The sequence below is a fragment of the Sinohyriopsis cumingii genome, chromosome 5, assembly GCF_028554795.1.
Source record: "Sinohyriopsis cumingii isolate HCF-2022 chromosome 5, ASM2855479v2, whole genome shotgun sequence".
NCBI lineage: Eukaryota > Metazoa > Mollusca > Bivalvia > Unionida > Unionidae > Sinohyriopsis > Sinohyriopsis cumingii.
In genome coordinates this window covers 151,971,970-151,997,197 of record NC_142965.1, presented here as the reverse complement: position 1 = coordinate 151,997,197, position 25,228 = coordinate 151,971,970, and the positions used below count along the sequence as shown (strand labels likewise).

The 25,228-nt window shown below is 34.7% G+C and overlaps 1 protein-coding gene across 1 annotated transcript; it reads left to right on the top strand.

Moving 5' to 3' along the window:
• The first annotated feature begins 4,618 nt into the window (after positions 1-4,618).
• On the top strand, positions 4,619-25,228 carry LOC149800475 (pancreatic secretory granule membrane major glycoprotein GP2-like). The gene is made up of 7 exons (XM_089960104.1): positions 4,619-4,717; positions 10,182-10,205; positions 10,807-11,010; positions 16,205-16,375; positions 20,545-20,652; positions 22,250-22,340; positions 22,849-25,228. The coding sequence occupies exons 1-7, from the start codon at positions 4,672-4,674 to the stop codon at positions 22,988-22,990; spliced, it is 786 nt and encodes a 261-aa protein (XP_089816230.1). The 5' UTR covers positions 4,619-4,671; the 3' UTR covers positions 22,991-25,228.

The window sequence follows — 25,228 nt, the reverse complement described above, 5'->3', positions numbered from 1 at the left end:
AAAGTAAACCGTGGCATCATCTAAACTCACTGATATTATACTCCGTAACGTTTGCTATTAGTACTTGGCTAATTATTTCGAGCTAAGGAATATCTCTAATGGATAAAGTTCTCATAATTATACAAGTAATCAAAAAAATCTAAGAATTCCTTAAAACGGAGAGCTATAAACAAATGCGCATACTCCAAATTTATTATAATATTTTTGTGACGCTTCATTGTTGAGACTGGTGCCCCCAATATTACAGCAATGAATAAAAACGAATTATTGTTTCCAGTAAGCCGTTCATGTGCAAATATAGAATGACCTGGAGTTTGTAAATATATATATTCGTATACCTTTATTTTGATTACATCTACTTTTTTCTTGATTTCAGCACCTTACAATTTCGTTGAGATCTAATTGCGTCCCAGACCTCTGATATCGGTAAGGTCAGCTCATCTGATCAGTTTATACGGTCTTGGAAATGCAAATGAAATTCTCAAGAAATGTCCTTGTTCAAAACTTATGTAGGAATACAATAATATTTCCAGAGAAACGAATTAATCTTTTAGAGTCTAATTAATTTCAAGATAAATTAACAATAACAAGAAACTCAAAGATTCAATACGGGTCACAACAGTAGAAAACGTCTTGACATCAAGTATTTAGAAGCCCGGACTCTCAGATTTCTCTCTCTCTCTCTCTCTCTCTCTCTCTCTCTCTCTCTCTCTCTAAACGTCACTATTAATACTAAATATTTCGCAATTTTGGAAATGCCTAATTGCGAAATAGAGGATCACGTGATCATGTTTACATGTAAAAATCACATAGCTCCTGCATGTCCTTGATGAAAACCAATCAATTTCCTCCGATAAAAGGTTGTTTACTTGACCCTCAATCAAGGCCAGGAACAAAGCAAAAATAGAAACAACTTTATCTATTGTTAGGTATTTATAGAAAGATTCAGGTCAAACTGAATTTTCTGGAAAATATATAAAACCTTGTAAACGAAATTACATTACATTGACACGTAAAGAAAAAAAAAATATTTAAAAACCCATAAACAATCAAATCAAATCAAACACAAATTAAATTAAATATAAATTAAATCAAATATACGTAACAATTAATATGGGTGGAATCCGAGCTGAGTGTAACGCTACCCCGCGTTATATTGACATGTTAATGTCTTGAGTGCAATACGAACGAACATTTTAGCTAGTCATATGAATTATATCCAACAATTATAAATTAATACGAGTTGAATTAGCCTCGTACTTCCAAATTGTTTCAATGTCATAGATGGTCCATTCCACGTTGTTTATCTTGTTCAATAGTTAGAGTAATCAATTTATATTTATGTAAGGTTAAATATATATATATATATATATATATATATATATATATATATATATATATATATATATATATATATATATAGTTCAGAGTTTAGACTCTTACAGCACTTAACAAGACAAAAGTAAAGACAACTAACTTTCTATAATTTAACGAAGAATTAAAAAGTAGAAGTCCTAATAAAAAAAATGTCCTAATGAAACTGAGTTCGAATCCCGATGAAATCCAAAATGGGAGGCGATGACGTATGCTGTGGTAATTTTTAAATGGTCATATATATATCTGAGGTGGTAACTAATAAAATATGGTTTATGGATGTACAATTTAGCACATGTTTATTTCTTCAAGATGACCTATAAAACTCGTGATTCTGTTCATGCATATAAAAATGTCCAGTGTCATAAAAAACTAACTAAAATAAATGAATAGGCGGGCACGAGCAATCCTCTGATAATGATTTATGAGAAAAATTAAAAGGAATAACCATTAAGATGAGATATAATGTAGAATTAAAAGACACTACAGTGTGTCACGTGCCCAATATGCACTCTATTCCTTTCATCTGTCACATTTTAAATATATTTTCAACATGTATACGGTCTCTTCGATGCCAATCGGATCGGCATGGAGATAACATTTCGAATACACAGAGATTTAAATGAAGGTAATGCCTTAAAACTGACATAACTATTCAAATGCACATTGATTGGTACGAATGAAACTGTTTGGAATTACGAGTGTTGCATACTGCGGCAAGAACGTCAGTTTGGAATTAAGAATGATTCACATATTGAGAAAGAAAGACAGTTTGGAATTAGTAATCCTTCACGTATTGGGGAAGAAAGACAGATATGCTCAGGTCTTAACAGATATACGGTAACAAAGGATATTTGAAACCTGATTTACGCAACGGACAACAGTTCTATTCATTTTATTGTTGGTAATTACTAGGAGGTGTGCCAATAACGATGTAATGTACACACACGTCACGATTATAAAATAACCAAATAGTTATTCTTCGAATGGCCTCGCGTTATTTATTGCAGAAGGGTGCCATGAGCTGGTAGAGCGAAGGACTCGTCAACAATGTGTCCCTTTTTCGATACCCGACCAGGCCAGTCTGGATCTGCTGCCTCAGTATGTCCTTATGAAAGGCACATAACTACCGTTTACTCTTCACGATATAGCAAATAATGTGTTTTAAATTGTAAAAAGATAACAGCTAACAACATTGAAGAAATTTCGAAACATCGTAGACCGACTCTCTAGTAGTTTGCAGTCATGTTAGATAGAATTACGCATGTTCGTTTGAGACTGATCATGAACAGCTTGGCGTTACGTGACGAAAACTCTGAGCCAGATAGTTCTTTGATGATTTGTCGTTATAGATCTCAATAATTATCATCATTAGCCTACTGCCCATCTCACGATTAACACAATTAGCCTCCAGCAGAGTCTCACGCTTAGCACAATTAGCCTCCGGCCATGTCTCGCACAATTAGCCTCCAGCCCAGTCTCACGCTTAGCACAATTAGCCTCCAGCCCAATCTCACTATTTATCATCATTAGACTACTGCCCATCTCACGTTTAGCACAATTAGCCTCCAGCCCAGTCTCACGCTTAGCACAATTAGCCTCCAGCCCAATCTCACTATTTATCATCATTAGACTACTGCCCATCTCACGTTTAGCACAATTAGCCTTCAGCCCATTCTCACGCTTAGCACAATTAGCCTCCAGCCTAGTTTCACGTTTAGCACAACTAGTCTCCAGCCCAGTCTCAGGTCTAGCACAATTAGCCTCCATCCACATCTCACTATTTATCATCATTAGACTACTGCCCATCTCACGATTCACACAATTAGCCTCCAGCCGAGTCTCACGCTTAGCACAATTAGCCTCCAGCCCAGTCTCAGGTCTAGCACAATCAGCCTCCATCCCAGTCTCACGTCTAGCACAATTAGCCTCCAACCCAATCTCACTATTTATCATCATTAGACTAGTGCCCAATCTCACTATTTATCATCATTAGACTGCTTCCCAATCTCACTATTTAGCATCGCTAGACTACTGCCCAATCTCACTATTTAGCATGGTTAGACTACTGTCCACTCTCACTATTTAGCATGGTTAGACTACTACCCAATCTCACTATTTAGCGTCGTTAGACTACTGCCCAATCTCACTAATTTGCATCGTTAGACTACTGCCCAAAATCTCACTATTGAGAATCTTTAGACTATTGCCCAATCTCGCTACTGAGAATCGTTAGACTACTGCCCAATCTCACTAGTTAGCATCATTAGACTACTACTGCATATATGTACTACTACTAATGCTTCTGTCTTCACCAACACTACCAACATCAAATCAACGACGACAACGATAACTGGAACTTCAACCACCATAAAAGTAACAACTTTTTTAATACTACTACTGCTCTTGCCAAAACTACCACCGCCACAACAACAACGTCAACATAAATTAGTGTTACCACTACTACTACAATTACTCCTATCACCATTACCACAACAACAACGACAACTATTGTACAAGAACAACAATTAGTATAACTACTTCTACCTATCATATTGGGATTACTTCTACCAACATCAGTGTTACTACCATGTCACCTTCCTTTTTACAACATTGACAACAACACACAAAAATAAAAAATACCTCTACTACTACTATTATCACTACCACCAGCTCAACACCAAAAACAATTGCTACTATTGCTGCAATTCCAGAAGTTATTACCAATTGTGAACACACACACACACACACACACACATACAGGGAGAAATCAGGAATGGTCTGTTTTGTGCAAGTTGTGGTATGTTTTCGGTGCGATACAGCATAAAGGCAATTTAAAATCATTATATACAATGCAGCCTTACACGTCATATTGGCATTATTTCAGAACTAATTTGCAATCAATATGCATTCGAAATGTACAAAACCAATAAAGGGCTTTTAACTTCCCTACAGTTACAGCGCCGAACAAACTCTCTTATAAATCAAACTAAGAAAATGTTTGATGAAAAATTAGTTCAAGAGTTTAAAAAATTACTAAATCATTTCTTCATTTCGTAATAAACTGATTTCATTTTATGAAGGGCGAATGCCATATTGATTATTAATTATGATTTATATTATTTCGTTCTAAATTAAATGCGTACCAATAAATGGATGTGTATGGTAGTGTCATAGCTCCTACTATTACAGCTGTATTCCATACCTCTGACAACAACCTTCAAGATTCAGTACACTACACAAGACTGCTTCACGATTCTTCGAGCCAACTCGAACGTTGACAAAAAAGGCAGAAAAATGATCACATTTATCATCGCCATTATAGCGTTATTTCTATGGACAGTTAAGTATCTCTCTCTCTCTCTCTCTCTCTCTCTCTCTCCTTATGAAGATATCCAATGTACTTTAAACTCTGCATTAGGAAAATGGTGTACAAGCTGATATAAATCCTATAATGTCTAATCTTATAAAGATCTATTTTATTTTCATTTTGTCAAAATCTTTTCATCTTTTCACTGGCAATTTAAAACTATAACTTTAGATAGATAGATAGATAGATAGATAGATAGATAGATAGATAGATAATATATAGATAGATAGGTAGATAGATATATCGATAGATAGATAATAAATAGACAGATACATAAACGAATCTGTTCTCTAGTGGGGTTAGGATGGCATATTTATAGCGTAATGTGATAAATGAGACTCGTATTCAAAATGAGAAAAGAAAAATGGAAAGAAAAGGAAAGAAGCAAAATTAATTCTTTATAAAGACAAAGAAAAAGCTGGCTGGATCCTCCTCACTGAGATGCTTACAAAAGATCCATGTCACTCTGGCGATACTTTAAGTCAACAAAATTGATGGGTTTATCTCCTTTACGCCGCGATGTAATGTAGACACAATAAAATGTACCAGCTTTAACGTCATATATCATGCTTAATTGTCCATTATTAACAGAAGCACCCTTATTAAATCGAATTGGCAATATAATTTATAATTTTGCCTTAATACATAGAGAATATGAGTTATTGAATTTAACTTAATTAACATCTAGAGGTATAGATCGACAGAAACAGCCGTTTGTATTATATAGATTGATATAAATAACTGCTTGAGATATACAAATTCATAGATATGTAGATTAACACAGATGGACAGATACGTTAAACATACAATCATATGGATGGATAGAAAGATGAGTGTATATAGAACCAGCATTAAGCAAACTATTATATCTAACAAACCTTGACTGGATAGTATGATATAAAATTGACAGAAATGATACCGAACACAAAACGGCGGGCATAGTCCGGTCGCATCTCAGTGTTTTAATTTTTGGTGACCCTTGGAAGAAGAACCTAAACGGCAGCCCTAGAGTTCCAGCGTTATTTAGTAACATAGATAGCACAAGCGTCTCTAGGTGAAAATTAACCGAGTGGATGCCGAATGTACATGAGCCACGTTAACTGCACAATGTCTCTTAATTACTGGACTCCGCTGTTGTCCTTACACAGATATGCAACTTACCTCTGGTAAAATGATGAAGGTTGTCCTTACACAGGTATGCAACTTACCTCTTTTAAAAAAAATGAGGATGGTACCTATATACAATCGAAATTTCCATAATCCTCCTATCCCACTCCCATATCTCATGGTACATTATATATCAATTGCAAACTGAATCAACTGAGTTCCATGATCGACTTTAGTATGACATGTTTTACCCCATGGATTCCACACTTGGTTAAACGGTTGGTGTGACAGAACGTAGTTTGTTTCTATCTTTCTATTAAAAAAGACATAAATCATTCGTCTTGATATTACTATAATATAAGAAACAGTTTCTAGAGTAAGCTTGCCATGTTCAAAGTTCAATATCATGAATGCTACTCTGCAAATGAACCAAGGTTGCAGCTGAAAGGAGATGGTTAAAAAAGATAAATTTTCACTCAGAAAAAACTCTGAAGACGAATAGTCTCCCTTACATCACAATGCCATGTATACATAATACAATTTACAAGTTTTACTGTCACACATCCTAATGAATTGCTTCATGAGAATATAATAACTTATTTTCATAGAAACGCGATCTCGATTTGCTAGATCACATCGAGCTGTCAGAGTTCGAAAATATGATCTTTATAAAACCGTGTAACATTAGTTTTGTTCCTGTGCAGTAAGTGCTATTTCCTAATTGATTATGACTCAAAAGTATAGAAAATGGCTATTATTTCCCACAAACTTTGCTTTTGTGACCAGGACAGCGATATTTTAAAATTTGTCTATTTTCCAGACCATGACATATATATTCATTGCTGAGTAAACTTGGAGTTACTTCTAGAAATTTGTAGACCTTAATATTAATATAAATAGCAGTATACATTCAGTAGCCATAAGCCCATCGGATGAGTTTGGTTAAAGCTGCCTAAGTGCATAAATATCTGCATTTTTCTGAGATGGCATCAGGAAGGTGCAAGCATCCGGCATACGCACTTTGCTATGTATGCAGCCTATTTATCAACAAATGAACGAAAAAGTACTCCGTGGAAGCATCTGCTAAGATGTGCGAAGCATACAAGGCATATTTCGGCATGCCAGTCATGGACCAAGACAAACCGTGGGCACATCAATTCACCTTGCGAGCACTGCAAAAAACACTCTGGAAGGTAAGATGGACAATTGTTGCTCGGAATTTTATGTTCTAAAATTTATTAAAATTTTTTAAATCGTAAAAGATTTTAATTTTAAAATGTTTAACAATTTTTAATGTTATTGAAAATATATGTCATATATAAAAATGTCGTGAGAATCTCTAACACATTAGTCCTGGGTGAAATAAATGTATTTTTGCAGGATGGTACGGAGGGGAAAAGAAAGCCACGAAGTTCGCTATCCCACGAATTTGGTGGGAACCCACTGACCACTCAGGCAATTGGTACTTCTGCATGGTGGACCCTTACAAACGTCGGACAGGCAAGAGTGCACCTGCTATCACGTATTTGGACCTTCTTTTATTAATCGCCCCTGTGCCACACTGCCCTGAGCTCCCAGAGTGCAGCTGTCGTTACAAGGGAACAGCAAGTCAGAGAGCGAGGAAGACGTAGATCAAAATGACAATTTCATACGTCTAGGCTCAAGCAGTAGAATTTGTTGGATGAAAGTGTGCAAGTCGTAGATCCAAGGAAGCGTCACCAATTTTTTTTCCAGCTTTTTCACCCGTAAAGATGGTGTCTGATTCTACCACATTGTGATCAGTCTGTTGGAGGCAATCGGAATTGTCTGTAATAAGAATGAGTTGCGCATCTTCATTGACAGCTCATCCAAGAGCCTAAAAGCCGTGCTGCTCCATAATGGAAACAAGTACCCGTCTCTTCCCTTGGCTCTCTCGGTGCACCTCAAAGAGGATTGCAACAACATCAAGACCATGCTGGACGCCTTGAAGTATGATGAGTATGACTTGAATGTCATCGAATGCTTCAAAATTGTTTCATTCCTGACGGTCTCCAGGCGATTTTACCAAGTTTCCCTGCTATCTTTGCTTTGGGACTGCACTAACACAGTCGAGACTGGCCACAACGGAACGTGTCCTCTGTGGGGAGGAATAAAGTCAAGTGGGATCCACTGGTGGACCCCAGGATGGTGCTGATGCTACCACAGCACGTCAAATTGGGCCTTATGAAACAATTTGTCAGAGTTCTAGATAATAAGTCGGCAGCCTTCAAGTACCTTCAAGACTTCTTCCCTAAGCTGTTTGAAGCAAAGGTCAAAGCCGGTATCTTCGACCGACCACAGATAAAGAAGATTATGGAGTGCAATGAATTCCCCAAGAAGCTTACTTGTAAGGTGAAAGCGGCTTGGAACAGCTTTGTCGCAGTGGTTCGGGGCTTCCTGGGCAATCACAAGACCGAAAACTATGTGGAGCTGGTTGAGACTGGTGAATCTCGAAAAACTACTCACTGCTGAATCTTTTGTGGTCATTTTTGTATTAATTTACTATAAATACCTGTTAATGTTTATTCGTGTGTTGTTTTATCTGCCTTTATGTGAACGAAAAGACACAAATTCGTCTGTTTTCTCATTGGAAATAGGTAAATTTCAAAATATCACTGTCCTGGTTACAAAAGCAAAGTTTATGTTGGATAATAGCCATTTTCCATACCTTTTAGGAATAAGCAATTACGAATTAACACTTACTACCCAGAAACAAACATTGTGATACATATTGTGATAAGCCAAACGTGGAATCATTGCCCGGATTTTGCCGGTGCTGACGGAAAGACCTGATGAGGCAATCAAGATCTAATTTATATGCTATTTATATGTCAAGTAAGATTTCAGCATTGTTAATCACGCTTCTTCAGTTGTAACCCTGAAACATCGGAAAAAATTAGTTTCTGTTTCCTTTCAAACGATGGTTATACGGAATTTAAAATCGAAAGTAATTTTTTCTACTTCTATCAATTGACAACAAAACTCCTCCCCTTTCTAACGTAAAATATTGATAGGTGTTTAACAAATCAAATTATTAATGCAAATGATAACTAATAGTCAACATATTAACTTTGAAAAACTGAATTAAGTCCAGCTTTTATACAAGAAAGTACTTATTGATTCTCTACAATTGTTTTCATTCTCAGAATGAATTGCAATTAAAATATTGTTTTGGTTTAAAATATTAAATATGAACGATATTTAGTTTACAACCATTGCTCAACAGGCTCGTAAATTTCATTCTAAACTGCATTCGACGGATCAGATTTGGCGTTATGTGGCCTTTATGGCGGAATAAAAGAGACTTCCAACCTTAAACGGGTGACCCTGTACCCTAGTAAATGGCACGAACGAGCTGGATATTGAACCCAGGACGACAGAGGTGCAATCGTTATTTTCAAAGTTAATTTCTGTCAATCGTACTACCATGAATAATATTTCAGAGAAATTATCACTTGTGTAAATGCTTCACTTGTTGTTTACCTCTGATTTGTGTTAATGTTCTTATCTTGATTTGGGTATGGTCTCATTTATGGTGTATAATCTTGGTCATTAATAGCTGTTATAATACACTAGCTATATATTCACTATTAGTATATCACTGTATGCGACACTAGCTAATCACTGTAAGTATATCACTGTCTTCGACACTAGCTATAGAATCACTATTAGTATATCACTGTCTGCGACATAAGCTATATAATCAATATTAGCATAACAATGCGACACTAGCTATGGAATCAATATTAGTATATCACTGTCTGCGATACTAGCCATATAATCACTATTAGTATATCACTGTATGCGACACTAGCTATATAATCAATATTAGTATATCACTGTCTTCGACACTAGCTATATAATCACTATTAGTATACCACTGTCTGCGACACTAGCTATATAATCAATATAAGTATATCACTGTCTGCGATACTAGCTAAATAATCACTATTAGTATACCACTGTCTGCGACACTAGCTATATAAACACTATTAGTATATCACTGTCTGCTACACTAGCTATATAAACACTATTAGTATATCACTGTCTGCGACACTAGCTAGTCACTATTAGTATATCACAGTCTGCGATGCTAGCTATATAATCACTATTAGTATATCACTGTCTGCTACACTAGCTATAGAATCACTATTAGCATATCACTGTATGATATACTAGCTATAGAATAGCTATTAATGTGTCACTGTCTGCGACACTAGCTGTAGAATCAAGTATATCATGGTCTGCTATACTAACATGGGAATCAATAATATGAACATTATGCTTTATTTTTCAATATGTTTTCTTACAGGAGGTCAGAGCTGTCAGTTTTCTGGTATGTATAACGGATATCTAGATTCGAACCAAGTTCTGTACAATTAGATGCTTTTGAAACCTTGTGAGAGAGATTCGTAAACATATACATTGTGTCATAACTGCTTCTCAATAGATATATTTCAATAGCTTGAAACGCGGGACGCACTAGCGCACATTCAGTTGGAATTCAGAGGGAGAGAGAGAGATAGAGAGAGAAGAAGAGAGAGATAGAGAAAGAGAGAGAATATACTATTATTATGATAGCATTATCTAGGGGTTGGGGTGGGTAGAGTAGGTAATAAAACAAGATGCAACAAGATCACAAGGAAACTAAACCTGGAGATTCACTGCATTGCCTATGTTTATCATCGATAAGGGTGGGGGGGGGGGGCCATCATACTATCTTTGATATTTTGTCTTTCGTTCAATTTCCTGCCTGTGATGATAGCCATATATCTGCAAAGCTGAATGAATGTTCTACATAAGACATATTGCCAAAAACGAAATATTCACGGACAAAGAAGTGTCGCCACTTGCAATATTGTATCGAACACAAATTTAAGTATATTAGATTCTATATAAACATCTCAAATCCATGCTTCTATTTTTGCTCGCTTCAGATACATTTGACCCCTGTTCCTGTAGAAACCATAAACCATTTCCCTACATGTCTGACCGATGCCCCGATTGCAATTACCTTTCTAGCGACCGGAGCGACCTCTATGACTTGGACCATGATACTTGGTACGGCACAGAATTCAACATGACAACCAGATATGTGTCGCCTTATGGATGTGGCACCGGAACTCCAATCTGGATGAATGGTTTGACTTTGATCTACTTTTTTCTTAGTTAACATTAAATCTTGACCATATGCTCCTCATTTGTGACGGACATTATTTCAATTGACGCCCCCCCCCCCATAAGGCAAATAATATTGATAGTTTGATTTTAAGTCCCAATTTTGATTTAGTATTTAGTTCTGGTTTAATACCACTATTACCCTTCCCTATACGCTGATAACTCAAGTAGAAAGGGTTAGGTTAATAAAAGACATCATGGTTTTTCATTTCCAAATATTTTGAACAAAGAAAACAAAACATGTAATCCCAGCAATCTAATAAACTGAAATACAAACAGTCGAAATGAAGTCATCGACGTATGTAAGCTTCGACCTGAATACCGTTGTTAAAGTGACATTATATAATAAATTCCAAGCATTCAGTGTAGCCCAACGCCTCGGCGCAAACCTGCTTCAGGAAGACTTTACTACGGTGACAAACCCAAACAAGTTGTGAATCATTATTCACACACAACGCTACTGGCCGTCAAAGTGTTAACAGATTCTAAACGCAGTTTAATGACTTTACCTTTCATTACAAATCCTTTTACATTTTGTATCATTTGTAAAAGCATCAATGTATTTGCTAACTAAATTTCTGGAAAATAAATTTCTGGAAAATGTCAAATCCAGTAAATACTATTATATTATAATATAATATAATGGCATTAAAAATGTTAAAACTAACAGACAAACAATTAAATGTAACCAAATATAAATTAAATAAAATATGCATGACACTTCCCCCCATTAGAAAAAAGAAAGATTTATATAATAAAGCTTTCTTTTTGCCACAGATTAATTGCCTATGAAGTTGGGTTTTTTATATAAAAAAATAACATAAGATGAACTCTTACGAATTATACAAATTATACATGACAAAATACATTTCTATACACGGGAACGTGCATCTGCTATTTAAGAATATTTCCCTTGATGTGCCTGATGTCAATATTATATTCCTATAGCAACAAACTCTACCTTAGTAGTCTATGATTTTTTACTTCATCTTGCCGGCGAAAATATGGGGGTTGTGATCACTAAACACAATAATCGAGGAAGGAGCTGAACTAATGTAAACTTCAAAGTGTTGTAATGCCAAACTAAAAGCCAAACATTCCTTCTCGATTGCTGAATAACTGTTTTGGTGCTTATTTAATTTCTTAGAATAAAGCACACTGGATGATCAACACCATTTTCGTCTTCTTGAATCAATACTTCTCCAACTCAACATTATTTGCATCAACAGACAGTATAAATTATTGGCTGAATTTAGGAGCTTTAAGAACTGATGCACTTTTAAGTATGGCTTTCAACTTATAAGAAGTCTCCTGACATTCCTCAGTCCAAATAAACTTGTTTCTCTTGCTCAATAAATTTGTAAGGGATTCAACCCTTGACCCGATTGGACGGATTTCGACATCCCAAATTCAGCATAAAAATGTTTTTATCGAGTCTTTTACTATTGTTTTAGATTTAATGTTCCTCAAAATGATTGCCTCTGGAAACCTTGTTGACGTACACATTATGGTCAACAAGAATGGCTTAACTGACTTGGTCTTAGGTTAGGGACCAACACAGTTTACCATAATTCTGCTAATTAGTTCGTCAAATGGTGGAATTAGCTGCAGACGAGCCTTAGGTATTCTCTTTTTGGGTTTTCATACTATTTGACATGTATGACAAGATCTGCAGTATTTACAAACATCACTTTTAATTTTTGGCCAAAAGAAGTGAGTCAAGGTCTTGTGATATGTCTTTTTAATCCCTAATGACCAGCCAAAGGTGTTTCATAGGCCAGACTAGGCATTTCCTGTATGTAATATTCTGGAATTTGATAGTTAACTGACCACTTGTCACTAACAGGTACCTCGGGAGGTCTCCATTTTCTCATAAGAGTCCCATTTTGAATGAAATAACAGAGAGGCATTTCAGTGGCTTCAGTTTCTCTAATGGCCGGTTGAAACAAACAGGAGATCTCATGATTTTGTTTCCTGTTCAACGATAAGTACTTGTCGTTAGTCATCCTAATTAGAATAAATAAATTGAATAGTTAAAAGAGGATCACTGTGATTATTACTTTTTGACTGATCCAAACAAGGAGTGAAAGTGTCCTCATCAAAAGCCTGACCAATACATGTGTCAGCTAAACGAATACTTTCCCGATCAACGTCATTCTCAAGAGCTTTTTTGCCATAAATATGCACAACCTGGGTATAAATCAGAGGATTCTTTTTCAATAGGATCGACTTTCTGATATAATCAAGGCTTGTCAGTTTCAAGTGGATTAACCACAACCTTGTCTCCAGCTAAGTCGTTGCCTAGTAACAAATGAATGCCCTCAACGGGTAAAACAGGCACTGTTTCGACTGTCACTGGTCCTGAGACTTATTCTGATGACAATTTTACACAATGGAGAAGAACATTAACAACGCCGCACTCTACTGAATAAGAACACTTTCATTAGAAGAAGACTTATCACAAAAAGGCAAAGTACTTAATTATAAAAGACCCTGAGAAGCTCCTGTGTCACTTAACATATTAATATTGGATATTATTTGCCGAATCACCCAGGAGTGATATAGAACCCTTCGACATGAATGGTTCATAATTATCCATAATCAAATCAGACTGGGGTTTATTAGACCCAACACATGTATTGATTTCAATACATGACCGTGACCTCTTATAAATAAGATTATTTAGAATAGGTCTGTCTTGATTCTGATGCTTATTTTTCAATTTGTAGCAATCAGAAATAACGTGTCATTTCTTCTTGCAATAAGTACACGTAGGAAGAGACAAGGATGGTCGATCAAGCTTATCTGAAGCTTGATTTTTAAACGTTGTGCAATATTGAGATTTAGAAGGGCTTGTATTAGGTTGAAATACTTTTCTGCCAGACGACTGATGAGCGGAAGTCTTATTTGCAAAAGAAACTTTATGAGAAAAAAGAATACTCGTCAGCAGCACAAGCAGCATTTTCCAAGGTTTCGACTTCATGCTCATTAAGATAAATCCTAATGTCACTATAGATACAATTCTTAAACTCTTCAACCAATATGAGATGTCTGATACGTTCGTAATCTTTATTAACCTTTCTAGAAGAGTATCACCTATCAAATTGTCATGCTTTTCCCAATGCATATTCGACATAAGTCTAGTCAGTTGATTTTCCAGAATTCCTAAAACCTTGTCAATAAGACTCAGGGACTAACTCATAACCCATCCAGATACAGTCCTTAACCACATCATAGTCTGCGCTCTGTTATAGTGACAGTGGATTGTAAATATCACTAGCTTTACCAGTAAATACACATTGTAGTAATAGAGTCCAGTGCTCGCTAGGCCATTTCAACCTTTCAGCAGGTTTTTCAAAACGAAGAAAATATTGATCTACATCTTTCTCCAGAAAAGGAGGTACGTACTTGATATTTCTTAAAACATCAAACGTAGGGGAGTGTTTTCCCTTTGCCAGCTCTAAATCTGTTAACCTAATTTTAAATTCCCGTTGTTCCTTTTCTCTTTGCATTTGCATTTGCATTAGCCTATCTTGTTGTTCTTTCTCAATTTGCATTTGTATCTGCCTATCTTTCTCTCTCCTCTTTCATCGATTGTAACTGCATTTTGTTCTTTTTGTAACTGTCTCTCATCTTTCTCTTTCTGAAACTGCATTTTTCTTTCTTCCCTTTTTCTTTCCTAATTGTATCATTTCTATCTGAAACTGAACCAGTCTAATCTCTAATTTCCTAATTTTGTATCTTCGCTTCCATTTTCAAAATGTCCAACCACTCCTGGGTAAAATTAAAAATATTCTCTAGTTTTGATGAAATGGTGAAAAGAAAGCTTGCTGATTTCACTAAAGATTTCAAAAATGATAAATGATGCTATGGATTTAAAAGAACTCAAAATCTAGGGGAATTCAAATTTTAAAAGCCCAAGTTTTCTGAAATATTTTAGCTAAAATACATATATCCGAAGGACGAGCGTCCAGTTATCTTTGTAACGTTTAGGATCTTACAAAACGCAACAAGAAAAGAGTGAAGAGAACAAGCTTAGTGAAATTTAACAAATAATTTATTTCCCTATAAACACAAGATAAAATGAGAAAAAGAACTTACGGTTTTACGAATCAAATCTAAATATAATCCAAGAATAATCCAAGAATTAAAAAATAAAAGTCCTAGTAATATAACCTCTTAATGAAATTGAGTTCTAATGCCGATGAAATCCAAAAAGCAAGGCGATGACGTATGATGTGGCCAGTGTCGTAGTGATGTGTCAACGGTTCATTGTTGAATAGCAGAAAAAAATATTCCAGTGTTTAAATTTTTTGTAAATTTTGATAACTGTCATTGTCCAGGAATTAATTTAGAGCTCAAGTATTTCCAGGAAAAAGCTTGACTGCCTAAATTCATAACAGAAAACTGTTATACACTAAATTAAGACGCAAAACAGATTCCCGTATGAGGGTCACATAATCACTTTTTAGAAAAAACAGAAACTTTTTTTTACATGCCTAACATCACGACTCCCACTATGACCTCGATTTCACTTTATGAATCTTACACTAAGAAAGAAGAAAAGAAAAAAAAAAACAGTTGTTTACTTCGACTCTTACTGATTCTCAGTGAAGGTCAGGAACTAGGTCTGCATTAGATACAAAGTTTATATTATTAGTGTTCACGAAAAACAGTCAGGTCAAACATAACTAAAGTTCTCTAATATGAATTTCTGGAAAATGTCAAATCCAGTAAATAAATTACATTACAATAGCATGTAATGGAATAAAAGAAATTAAAACTGAGAAACAATGATGAAGTTAAATTAATATTATTTAAATCAAATATACATAGCAGAATATGTATTGTCTAAATATATACCTTCCAGAAATTAGTATATGATCTGACGTAGAGCATACCAACAATCGCAGTATCGCATTGTTTCCTGTTTCGTTTTACTGCATATTTCATTCTTTAATACACACAATTTAATATCACTCAGTTAATACATACACATTAATACCAGTCAGTTAATACAGACAAATTAATATGAGTCAGGTAATACACACAAATTGATATCAGTTTGTGAATACGCATAGATTAATATCAGTTAGTTAATACACATAAATTAATATCAATAAGTCCATGGAATTAAACATTCTAATTACTCGACAGGCAACATTCCCACGATTGGAGAAGGTGTAGTAAACAGGACAGCATGCGTGGCAAGATTCGAAAGCTTGTGTGCATCATCGTACAGTATCAAGGTAAAGCGCTGTGACTCGTCAAATATAGTGTATTGCTTGGAGAATCTTCCCAGTAGTTTTCAACAGCGATATTGTTTCGGTGAGTATTCTGCTTACTATTCCGTTTGAAGAAAAAAAAAGAAAACAGAGGTGAAAATATATATAAGTATATACGACGGGGCATTAGCGTCAAGTGGATTGGTTGATCCTGTGGGAAGTAAGTCGAAATCTCGACTTACTATGTCGGCATTTCGACTTAGCATCTCAACATTTCCACTTTCTATCTATAAATGTTTGACTTAGTATCTGGTAATTTCGAGTTATTATCTCGAACGTTTTACTAATATCTCGAAATATTGTATTGTCTCGAACGTCTGAGTTACTATCCTCAGATTTCGACTTATTATCGCGTTATTTTGAGTTATTAACCCGAAGGTTCGAGTTAATAATCGAAAGTTCGAGTTATAGTCTAATAATTTCATAAGGCGGCATATGTAAATATGATGTTCAGCAAGCAGGTCGTGGTGAAAGAAGCCACTTGTTGAGAATAAACATTAGCTTTTCTCTTCTGTTTAAAAAGTTTGCCATTCCTTCCCAAACAAAGTTGTGAGAAACTCTGACATTTCCTCTGTTTATTTCTTCCTTCATTTCTACACGTTTGCTCAAATACACCTTTATCATGTGTTTGTTATACCCTCGGGTGTTTTGGATTCTGTTTTGCATCTCAAAGTCAGTAATATGGTATACATGATGGAGGTAACAATGACTTGATTTTCATGGTTGGTTGATTTTTATGTGCCATTATTTTTTGGTTGTCCTCTATTATCTTCGACCATATTATATTAAAACGACGCAACTAGGTATGGATGCATCGGTAGGTTTCTCTGACTTCAGTTGTGTGCATGAGTGATTCAGCCATCGTATCCAGTTTGTATATTGACAAATGCACTAATTCGTTCTTGTTGGCGAAGGGAATTGTGTTTATGTATAAATATATTCTTAATATTATTTTTTTTTAAATCATTAGTCTCTCAGGACGAGAAGTTCTGCAGTCTTATTATGTTCCTTTCTGTCACTGGATAATAAACTATAAAATGTACTTACGAACGATACATAAAGTGTTTTTTTGTCCACCACACTTTTCTTCAGCTGTTAAGTTTCATCATCTGACTAAACTTTTGCACTGACAATTTTCCATTTGTCGTTGTCAACAATAACTGAGTAGTAATTAACCCATGAAATGCTTGTACTTTTAATGAATATATAATTACTGAAACAAAATCCGAGAAAGATTATAGCAGATAAATTCAGGAGTTTTTTATCCTTTGCACCAGAAAAACTGCTTAAGTTTCTTGCTCATGTAGGTATTCCAGAGATAATTTTTTAATGTAGTCAAAAAAACTGAAAAAGAAAAAAGTTTGCATTGACAGCTACTCCAACTCTTCCTTTTTTGTACATCCGCTACAGAGTTGATTGTATAATGTTATGATGTCCGTCAGTCCGCATGTCTGTTACCAATTTAGCATCCGCACAATAACTCCAACATGTATAGTTATCAAACTTTGTGAATTGCTTGCACTTAAGGTTAAAAAACCTAAAAAATTTGGGGTCAAAGATCAAAGGCCAAGGTCACGATATCTTAAAGAAGACAGATGGCTTCTGCACAATAGCATTGGTGTTCACATCATATACCTAGACCAAACTTTGTAGATTCCTTACACTTGGAGATAAGGAAAAAGTATATTGATTTTAGGGTCAGTCATATGTCTAGGTCACTGTGATTGGAAAAAAACAAATATTTTTTGTTTCATTAAAGTTAAGTTATCTGCATAGATGAATATTAAACAAGAGGCATAATATGGCATTTACTGTATTCTTATTCAAAGCGAGTTGCAAAAACCAAAGACTTATAAAAAATGGTACTGACAGGTGTCTCACAAGACGCTCAGCATTAAGAGGTTAGTGTTATGACAGGTCACCTTGGCATCTGGATCATTTGACTTGGTGGGACATAATGATACACGTCTTCCGCATGTTGCACCAGTGCTAGACATCACAATAAACTGCCGCATGGCGGACATCGTAGCGATATGACTGAAATATTTGTAAAGCTTTTTTTAAAAATCAAAATCAAACACAGACACACAAACACACACTCACACACACACACTCTCTCACACACGCACACACACCTTGTGGAAAGACAACAATACTAGACACCTAACGTTTATTTTTAGTAAAATAGTTTTTATTTAAATATTTATATTCCCTTATGACTTACAAGGCCAGCAATGTTATATGTCTATATTTTGTTGTGGTTAAATTAAATTAGCATTTGTTATTATTATTCTCAGAGTACCAAGGGTCGTCTTCAAAGCTGTGTTTAAAAGATTGTATTTCATGCAGACCTTTGTATATCAGTAGACGATTTTTTTGTAATGAGACAAAATATTTGTGATGTAAAGCCAATATGTGATATGCAATACTTAATTAGCATTGTATATAGTTTGTAATACTTTTAACATTGTCGCAAGTACGGTCGATAATCCGCTACGCTCCTTTACCAACCATGACCGTTTGTGTAGGGATTTCTCTATTTCTAGTGATAATGCATACGCATGCTGAAAGAATCGTTACAAGCGCGAATCAATATTTCTCGAAGTTATGACTAAATTTACCGTTCATACTGTTTGAATGAGCCAATCAAGTATCTCGCGAGTGATCCATGTTGTGCCCAGTTCTAAAGGATGTCTATCAGCACAAAGTACCACGAGATAATAATTCCCAATTAAGATATACTACCCCGAATATTCGAGATACTAAATCGAACTTTTGAGTTACTAAGTCGAACCATTGCGATACTAACTTGAAAATTGAGATACTAACTCATAATTTTAAGATACTAATTTCGACTTACTTGGCACAGGATAAATAAATACACTTGGCCATAATATTCCTGATGTATATATGTTAAATATTTGAGATCTAATTAGATATTCAAATCATTCATCAATAACGTATTTATTCTTGTCCAACCGATATCAATTATCCAACGTATGTGCAAAAATTGCACATTTGATTCGTTAATGTAATTGTTACATTCAGTGAAAATTGCTAAAAATAAATAACAACAATTAACTACAGCAGTATAATCATGGTTTAGGAAGGACGCTCAAATTTATCCTGATTAGAATATCAAATCTTTCTGACATAGGTCAAGATTATATAAAGGACTGTGTCCATTAAAATACGTTTTTATTTGGTAAAATGTATTGTGGGGAACAGGGGCGAAACGTTCGAATCAAGGTAAGAAGGGTGACTGATCGATCTTTGAATCTTTGTCCTTTAAGTTTTAAAACGTTTTCTCTTTCATATAAAAGGCATAGAAAAATATACACCTTTTCTCGTTTATGTAGAAGGCATGCAAACATATAAACTTTATGTAAAGGAAAATAGCATGGCAAACATAATAAATAATGAATCTTTGCTTCAATAGGACATCATTACCTGAAACCAGGATTTAAGACATTTTAATTTATAGATTTACATTACATATTATTACATGTTTTATATTGATAAGCATATCTTCTAGTGAAATGTGCTAAGGATATTGTTCTTTTGTGTAAATATTGTCTTTTATTGGTATAGCCATTTATGTATAGATGCAGATATTAACATTTCAAATCTACCAGGCATTCCATTCTAAATATTATTTTTCTAATTATAAACCAAGTGCAGAAATACAATTCCTGACATGTACATAAGTAAATTCGTGACATTGCTCACTAAGTAATTCATACATAAACTATTTTAGACATGACTGTTCATATCTGTAAAAATGCTGATTTGAAATATTTTCCACTAAATATAAATTAGCATTAGTATGTATATTATGTAGATAATACATAGATAGCAATGTGTACAATACAATTTTGGATTTATTTATAACAATTATCCTTAAACAAAATTCAAGTTTATCAAGTGGCATTGAGTTTAAAAAATGAGAAGAAAGAAAAATTTCTGGCGCAGGCGCTGTTGTCGTTTAGCCAATTATTTAATTTCGATATTTTATCATATATCTTCCCATATAATTCAAGACAAGCATAGACGGGTTGGATGTGGGAATGCAAGTTAGGATCACTGTAATGTACATTTGTTGGCCAATTAAGGAATGATAGCATAAATCTTTCTTATGTGTTGCTATACACAAACAACATTGACATCATAGCTATATTGATTGTAATTTATCAAATTTGTAATTTATTTCAGATTTTGATCCCAGTACATTCACTACAACGACCTCGACAACAACTGCAGCAAAGGTCCCAACTACTCGACCACCCATAACAGACGGAGAACGCATACCCATTGCTAATGGTATATTTAGACTCACAATAATACTCTCGTTATAGTTCCCCCAACATGTCAAACTTTCAACCAGGGCATGAGATTCTATGAATATGTTTTGTAATTGAAAACGAAACAATTGGCCCCATGCAGGCGCTTTTACTGGCCTTTAAATGAACTATAGTTTCTTGAACGAAATATCGACAAAAATTTACGTGAAGAAGTAAAAATGATTTTGACACTGAACTTCGTCTTTTGGGCATTTTAACCGTTGATTTTGGAATGTTCCACCAACTCCCTTTCAGTTGCAGCATCACATTTCAAGTTCGTTGTTTCGACAATTTGTAGTTGATTTTGGAGTGTTCCACCAACCCTCTTTCAGTTACAATACCACATTTTATGGTCATGACCGAGACAGTTGCCCACTTCACTTTAAGCAAGCCCCACCACCACCACTCCTACTGGTAGAACCCCTCAGACTGGTGTGGTTTGGTGCTGTTAAGGACATTAACAGATGTAGGTAATTTCGTGCCGAGACAATACGAAAACGTTGCCTTGATCAAATCTTATCGAAACGTACGATCGGAAACGAAACCCCTTCTGTCGTGACTTCAACAATATCCGTGTTAGAGTACGCTAACATCTTTCGACAAGGCCAGTCAAAACATGCCATCCATCCTAAACCAGATAATATGTCGCTTGGTATGATGTCACAATGAAAGAGCCGCTTATTGGAATGCATGCATTGGTACCAGGACAAACACTTTTCTTGACCGAGTTTATTTTCAGGATGGCATCGTAACAGTCGATTGCAGTCGATACTATTATTCAGAATCATTTATGCTAACAAAAAAGGCGGTGATCAATCAACTATCATCGATGAATACATTTGGTTAAATCAAATTAGAATTAACTTTTCCAACAATGATTTATATTTTAGTTAAGATTGATGATGGCCCCAAAATGACCACGTTGACGAACATTTAAAAACAAAATCTACATTTGACCATCCTTTCATAACTTATATCAATACATTGAAGGACAAATATTGTAATACAATTGCATTCCATCTATTGGCGAAGATTGTATTAGTTATAATTAGTTATCATATATGAAGTATCGCCACTGTTTCCAACAGTATGTCAAGTCTTTAGTCTTGACGACATTTTGCCGTTGTCATAGAGCTTTATCATTTCTACTGAATGTCTTGTATGTCATATCATATTGAAACATACAGAGAGAGAGAGAGAGAGAGAGAGAAAGAGAGAGAGAGAGAGAGAGAGAGAGAGAGAGAGAGAGAGATAGACTCTGTGCACAACATACTAGGAAAAGTCTCGAATATATGTAATGGCAACGTTTACTGCCCTCAAGCACTTGGTTGTGTTATAATTATGTTATAATTCTTTCACTGATGTCACATTGACTTGATGACATGGAATCTCCAATAGCAACTTAAGCAATAGTTTAATATCTTAATTGTTTAATAGTTTATTAACATGGAATAACTTCTTCGTTTTGTTTTCATTAACAAGTTATAGGAATAGTGTTAAAAACTCAAAGTGCATACTTGTTCCGTGTTATTTAAACACATTTAATGGTAGATACACATCGCATTTGATTATTGCAGATACTGGGGTACAGAGCTGGGTGAAAGCCGTACTTGCTGCACAGTCTGTTATTATTGTTGGACTAGTAGCGATTATCATTGTCATCTTCAGGTGGGTTGAATGAACTCAATATCTTGTATTTATATGATATACTTCATTATCATTGTCATCTTCAGGCAGGTTGAATGAAATCAATATCTTGTATTTACATAATATACTTCCTTGGCCAGGTATTATGGCAAATGCAAATATTTATGTTCCTTTAATTTTTATAAGTTATTTTCATTTAATCGACATATCTCTATAAAAGTTAATACGTTCCTTATGTTATATTATGTTTATGTTATAGCATTGCCAGTGTTTTTCCTTTCTCAGTTCTTGTTGTTGTTGTTGTTGTTGTTTTCTAGAAAGAAATACGTTTTAATCCAATTATAACTATAGAGGTGAATATTGGAAACGAACAGTTACTAATTTTCCAGACGTTTTCTGTTTTCTAGACAGAATAGTGCTTTCTGATGTTTAGCCAAGATACTGTGGATGATACATCTTATCGGAAACGGATCTTCATGCAAGGTAATATGAAATTAAATTTATGAAGTTTTCTTCTGGTTTTTTTTAGGCAGTTTCGAAAGAACCACAAACATTACAGAACGTTTCCTGAGCACAATATGCCGCCACATTACAAACAAGCAATCGATTTCAGCCGTTTGGGAAATAAAAAAGATGTGACAACCGTTGATAATGTGAAGCCAAGATATTAGCAAAGAGTAAACTGCTGGAAAAATCAGGAAAATGGCCACGAACCTTTCGGGATGGAAACTATTGCTTTGCTTTTTGTAAATGGTTTACGACCAAATGAAATTTGTTTTATAAAGAAATATAAAATAAATGTATCTAATGCTTGTCTTAATTTATGTAAGGGAACATAAACTGGGTTTTCTCAAGTAATTCATGGATAATATTGAGACGAGATAGAACATATTTACTTCGTTCAAATTTGTTACACCAGAGTAATTATATCGATATTTTTTACATGGTAGGATGGGGATATTCAATATAAATTAAACACCTTCCTAAAACTCGTAAAATGCCTAATCTCTTTTAACCACATTATCGCCTAGCTCCTGTAAAATCTTCGCACTGCATGTAGCACATCTCACGAACAAAGCGCATAAGACTCTTGTTGAACACAACAATTAAAATAGTAGGAGGTGTGAAGTTGTTCCCTGCATTTAATGTTGCTTGCAAATTCATCATACCTTTTTTGAATATGATTAATAACACGTTCTCGGGAAACATGACAGCCTCCTCCCCAGTAGTCATACTTTTAATTGACTTTTGGAAACTTTCATACTGTAGATGTTTAAGAAATCAGACATTATCCATAAAATCTCCAGAATAAAACACTGTATAAATCTTGAACTAAATGTATTTTCTCTTTTGGAACAAACCAACGCTTTAAATTCCAAAAACCTTCCCTATTCCTGTTTTTCGCTAGATGTATACACATACTAGTTTATTCATAACATATATTTATGTAAATTAATTTATATCGATTCAAAATGATAATAATGCTAACAAAATACAGACAGATTCATTAACATTGAGATAACTGTCAAAGCATTTCCTTTAACGGTTATGTTACATGTTGATCAATTTGGTCGTTGAAAATAGGCTTACTCTCTCATTTGGTGTAACTTAAATACACTATAAGACCATTTCTATATTTTGTTGTAGAATTCAGTTTATTTCAAATTTAGAACCTTTAAAAATAATATCAACTCAAAAAAAAACAATAAAGGGAGATATTTTCTGAAATAATTGTCAAACGAGTATATTTTCCTCGCATAGAACATGCATTTGACTCTAAATAATTTATACTTCTCCAAGTGAATTCAAATAGAATCGATTTAAGTTTCTAAAGGGGATAGGCTAACAGCAAATATCACCAACTTTCAATTTCTACCAGTAGAATTTTCAAAATTATTAATATAAAGCTACGAATCTATGAATCAATTATTTTTGCCAAGATAGTATCATCAATGGAATTTTCTTTTATTTAACGTTCATTTTATGTCATGGTGTATTTATTAATTAATACAGAAATCAAGTATCCTGCACAAGTGATTGTTGCTTTCTTAGGAAATAAACAAATAATGTGAACATTCTTATATATATATATATATATATATATATATATATATATATATATATATATATATATATATATATATATATATAAGCTAGATCTTTAGTGTGAAATTGTCAGATAGTGGCCATCCTGCAGCCATATCCCACATCTCACCACGTTGGCAGACGGCCGTAGCATTGTCTGCTAAGTTGAAGAGAACTGGGTAGCATCGAATTCCTACGGGAATTAAGAGTGGGTGTGATTGCCATTTCAATCCGAATTGAATTGAGTAATGTAGACTATAAACTTCAGTAATTGTGGAACAATCATGCTGGAAGGTAAAACAATAACTCCGGGAAAGCAATTCGTAAAGTGGCGGGAAAACTTAAAACATTATAAGGAAAGACAACGCTTCGTAAATATCAATGAGTTATTTGATCGATTGTTGCAGAATATTACGGCATTGCAATTGTAATTAAGTGCAGAAGCTTTTAGATGACAGACTGCCGGTGTGGCTTAGTCCCGAGTCTCTAGGAGAGAGACGGAATAGAAACTTGTGGAGAAGTCGCTTGTGAATTGATTGCTAGTCAGAGATCAGAGTCAAGGAGGAGGGGAAAAGAAGTCGAGGAGGAGCAATTGGAGAAGGAGCAGTGAAGGGGAAGGAGTTAGGAGGGACGTCCGAAGGAGATGAAAAATCAGGGAGATAGGAGACATACAGCTGATTTGAAAACAAGGACAGGTGGAAAAGCGATCTCACAATATAAATCAACGGATGCAATATGCTATCACTTGGTCGAGAAAAAGAAGAGAGAGTGGGAAATCATTATCATTTGAATATTGAATTGTATTAAATTATTATTCTTTTGAA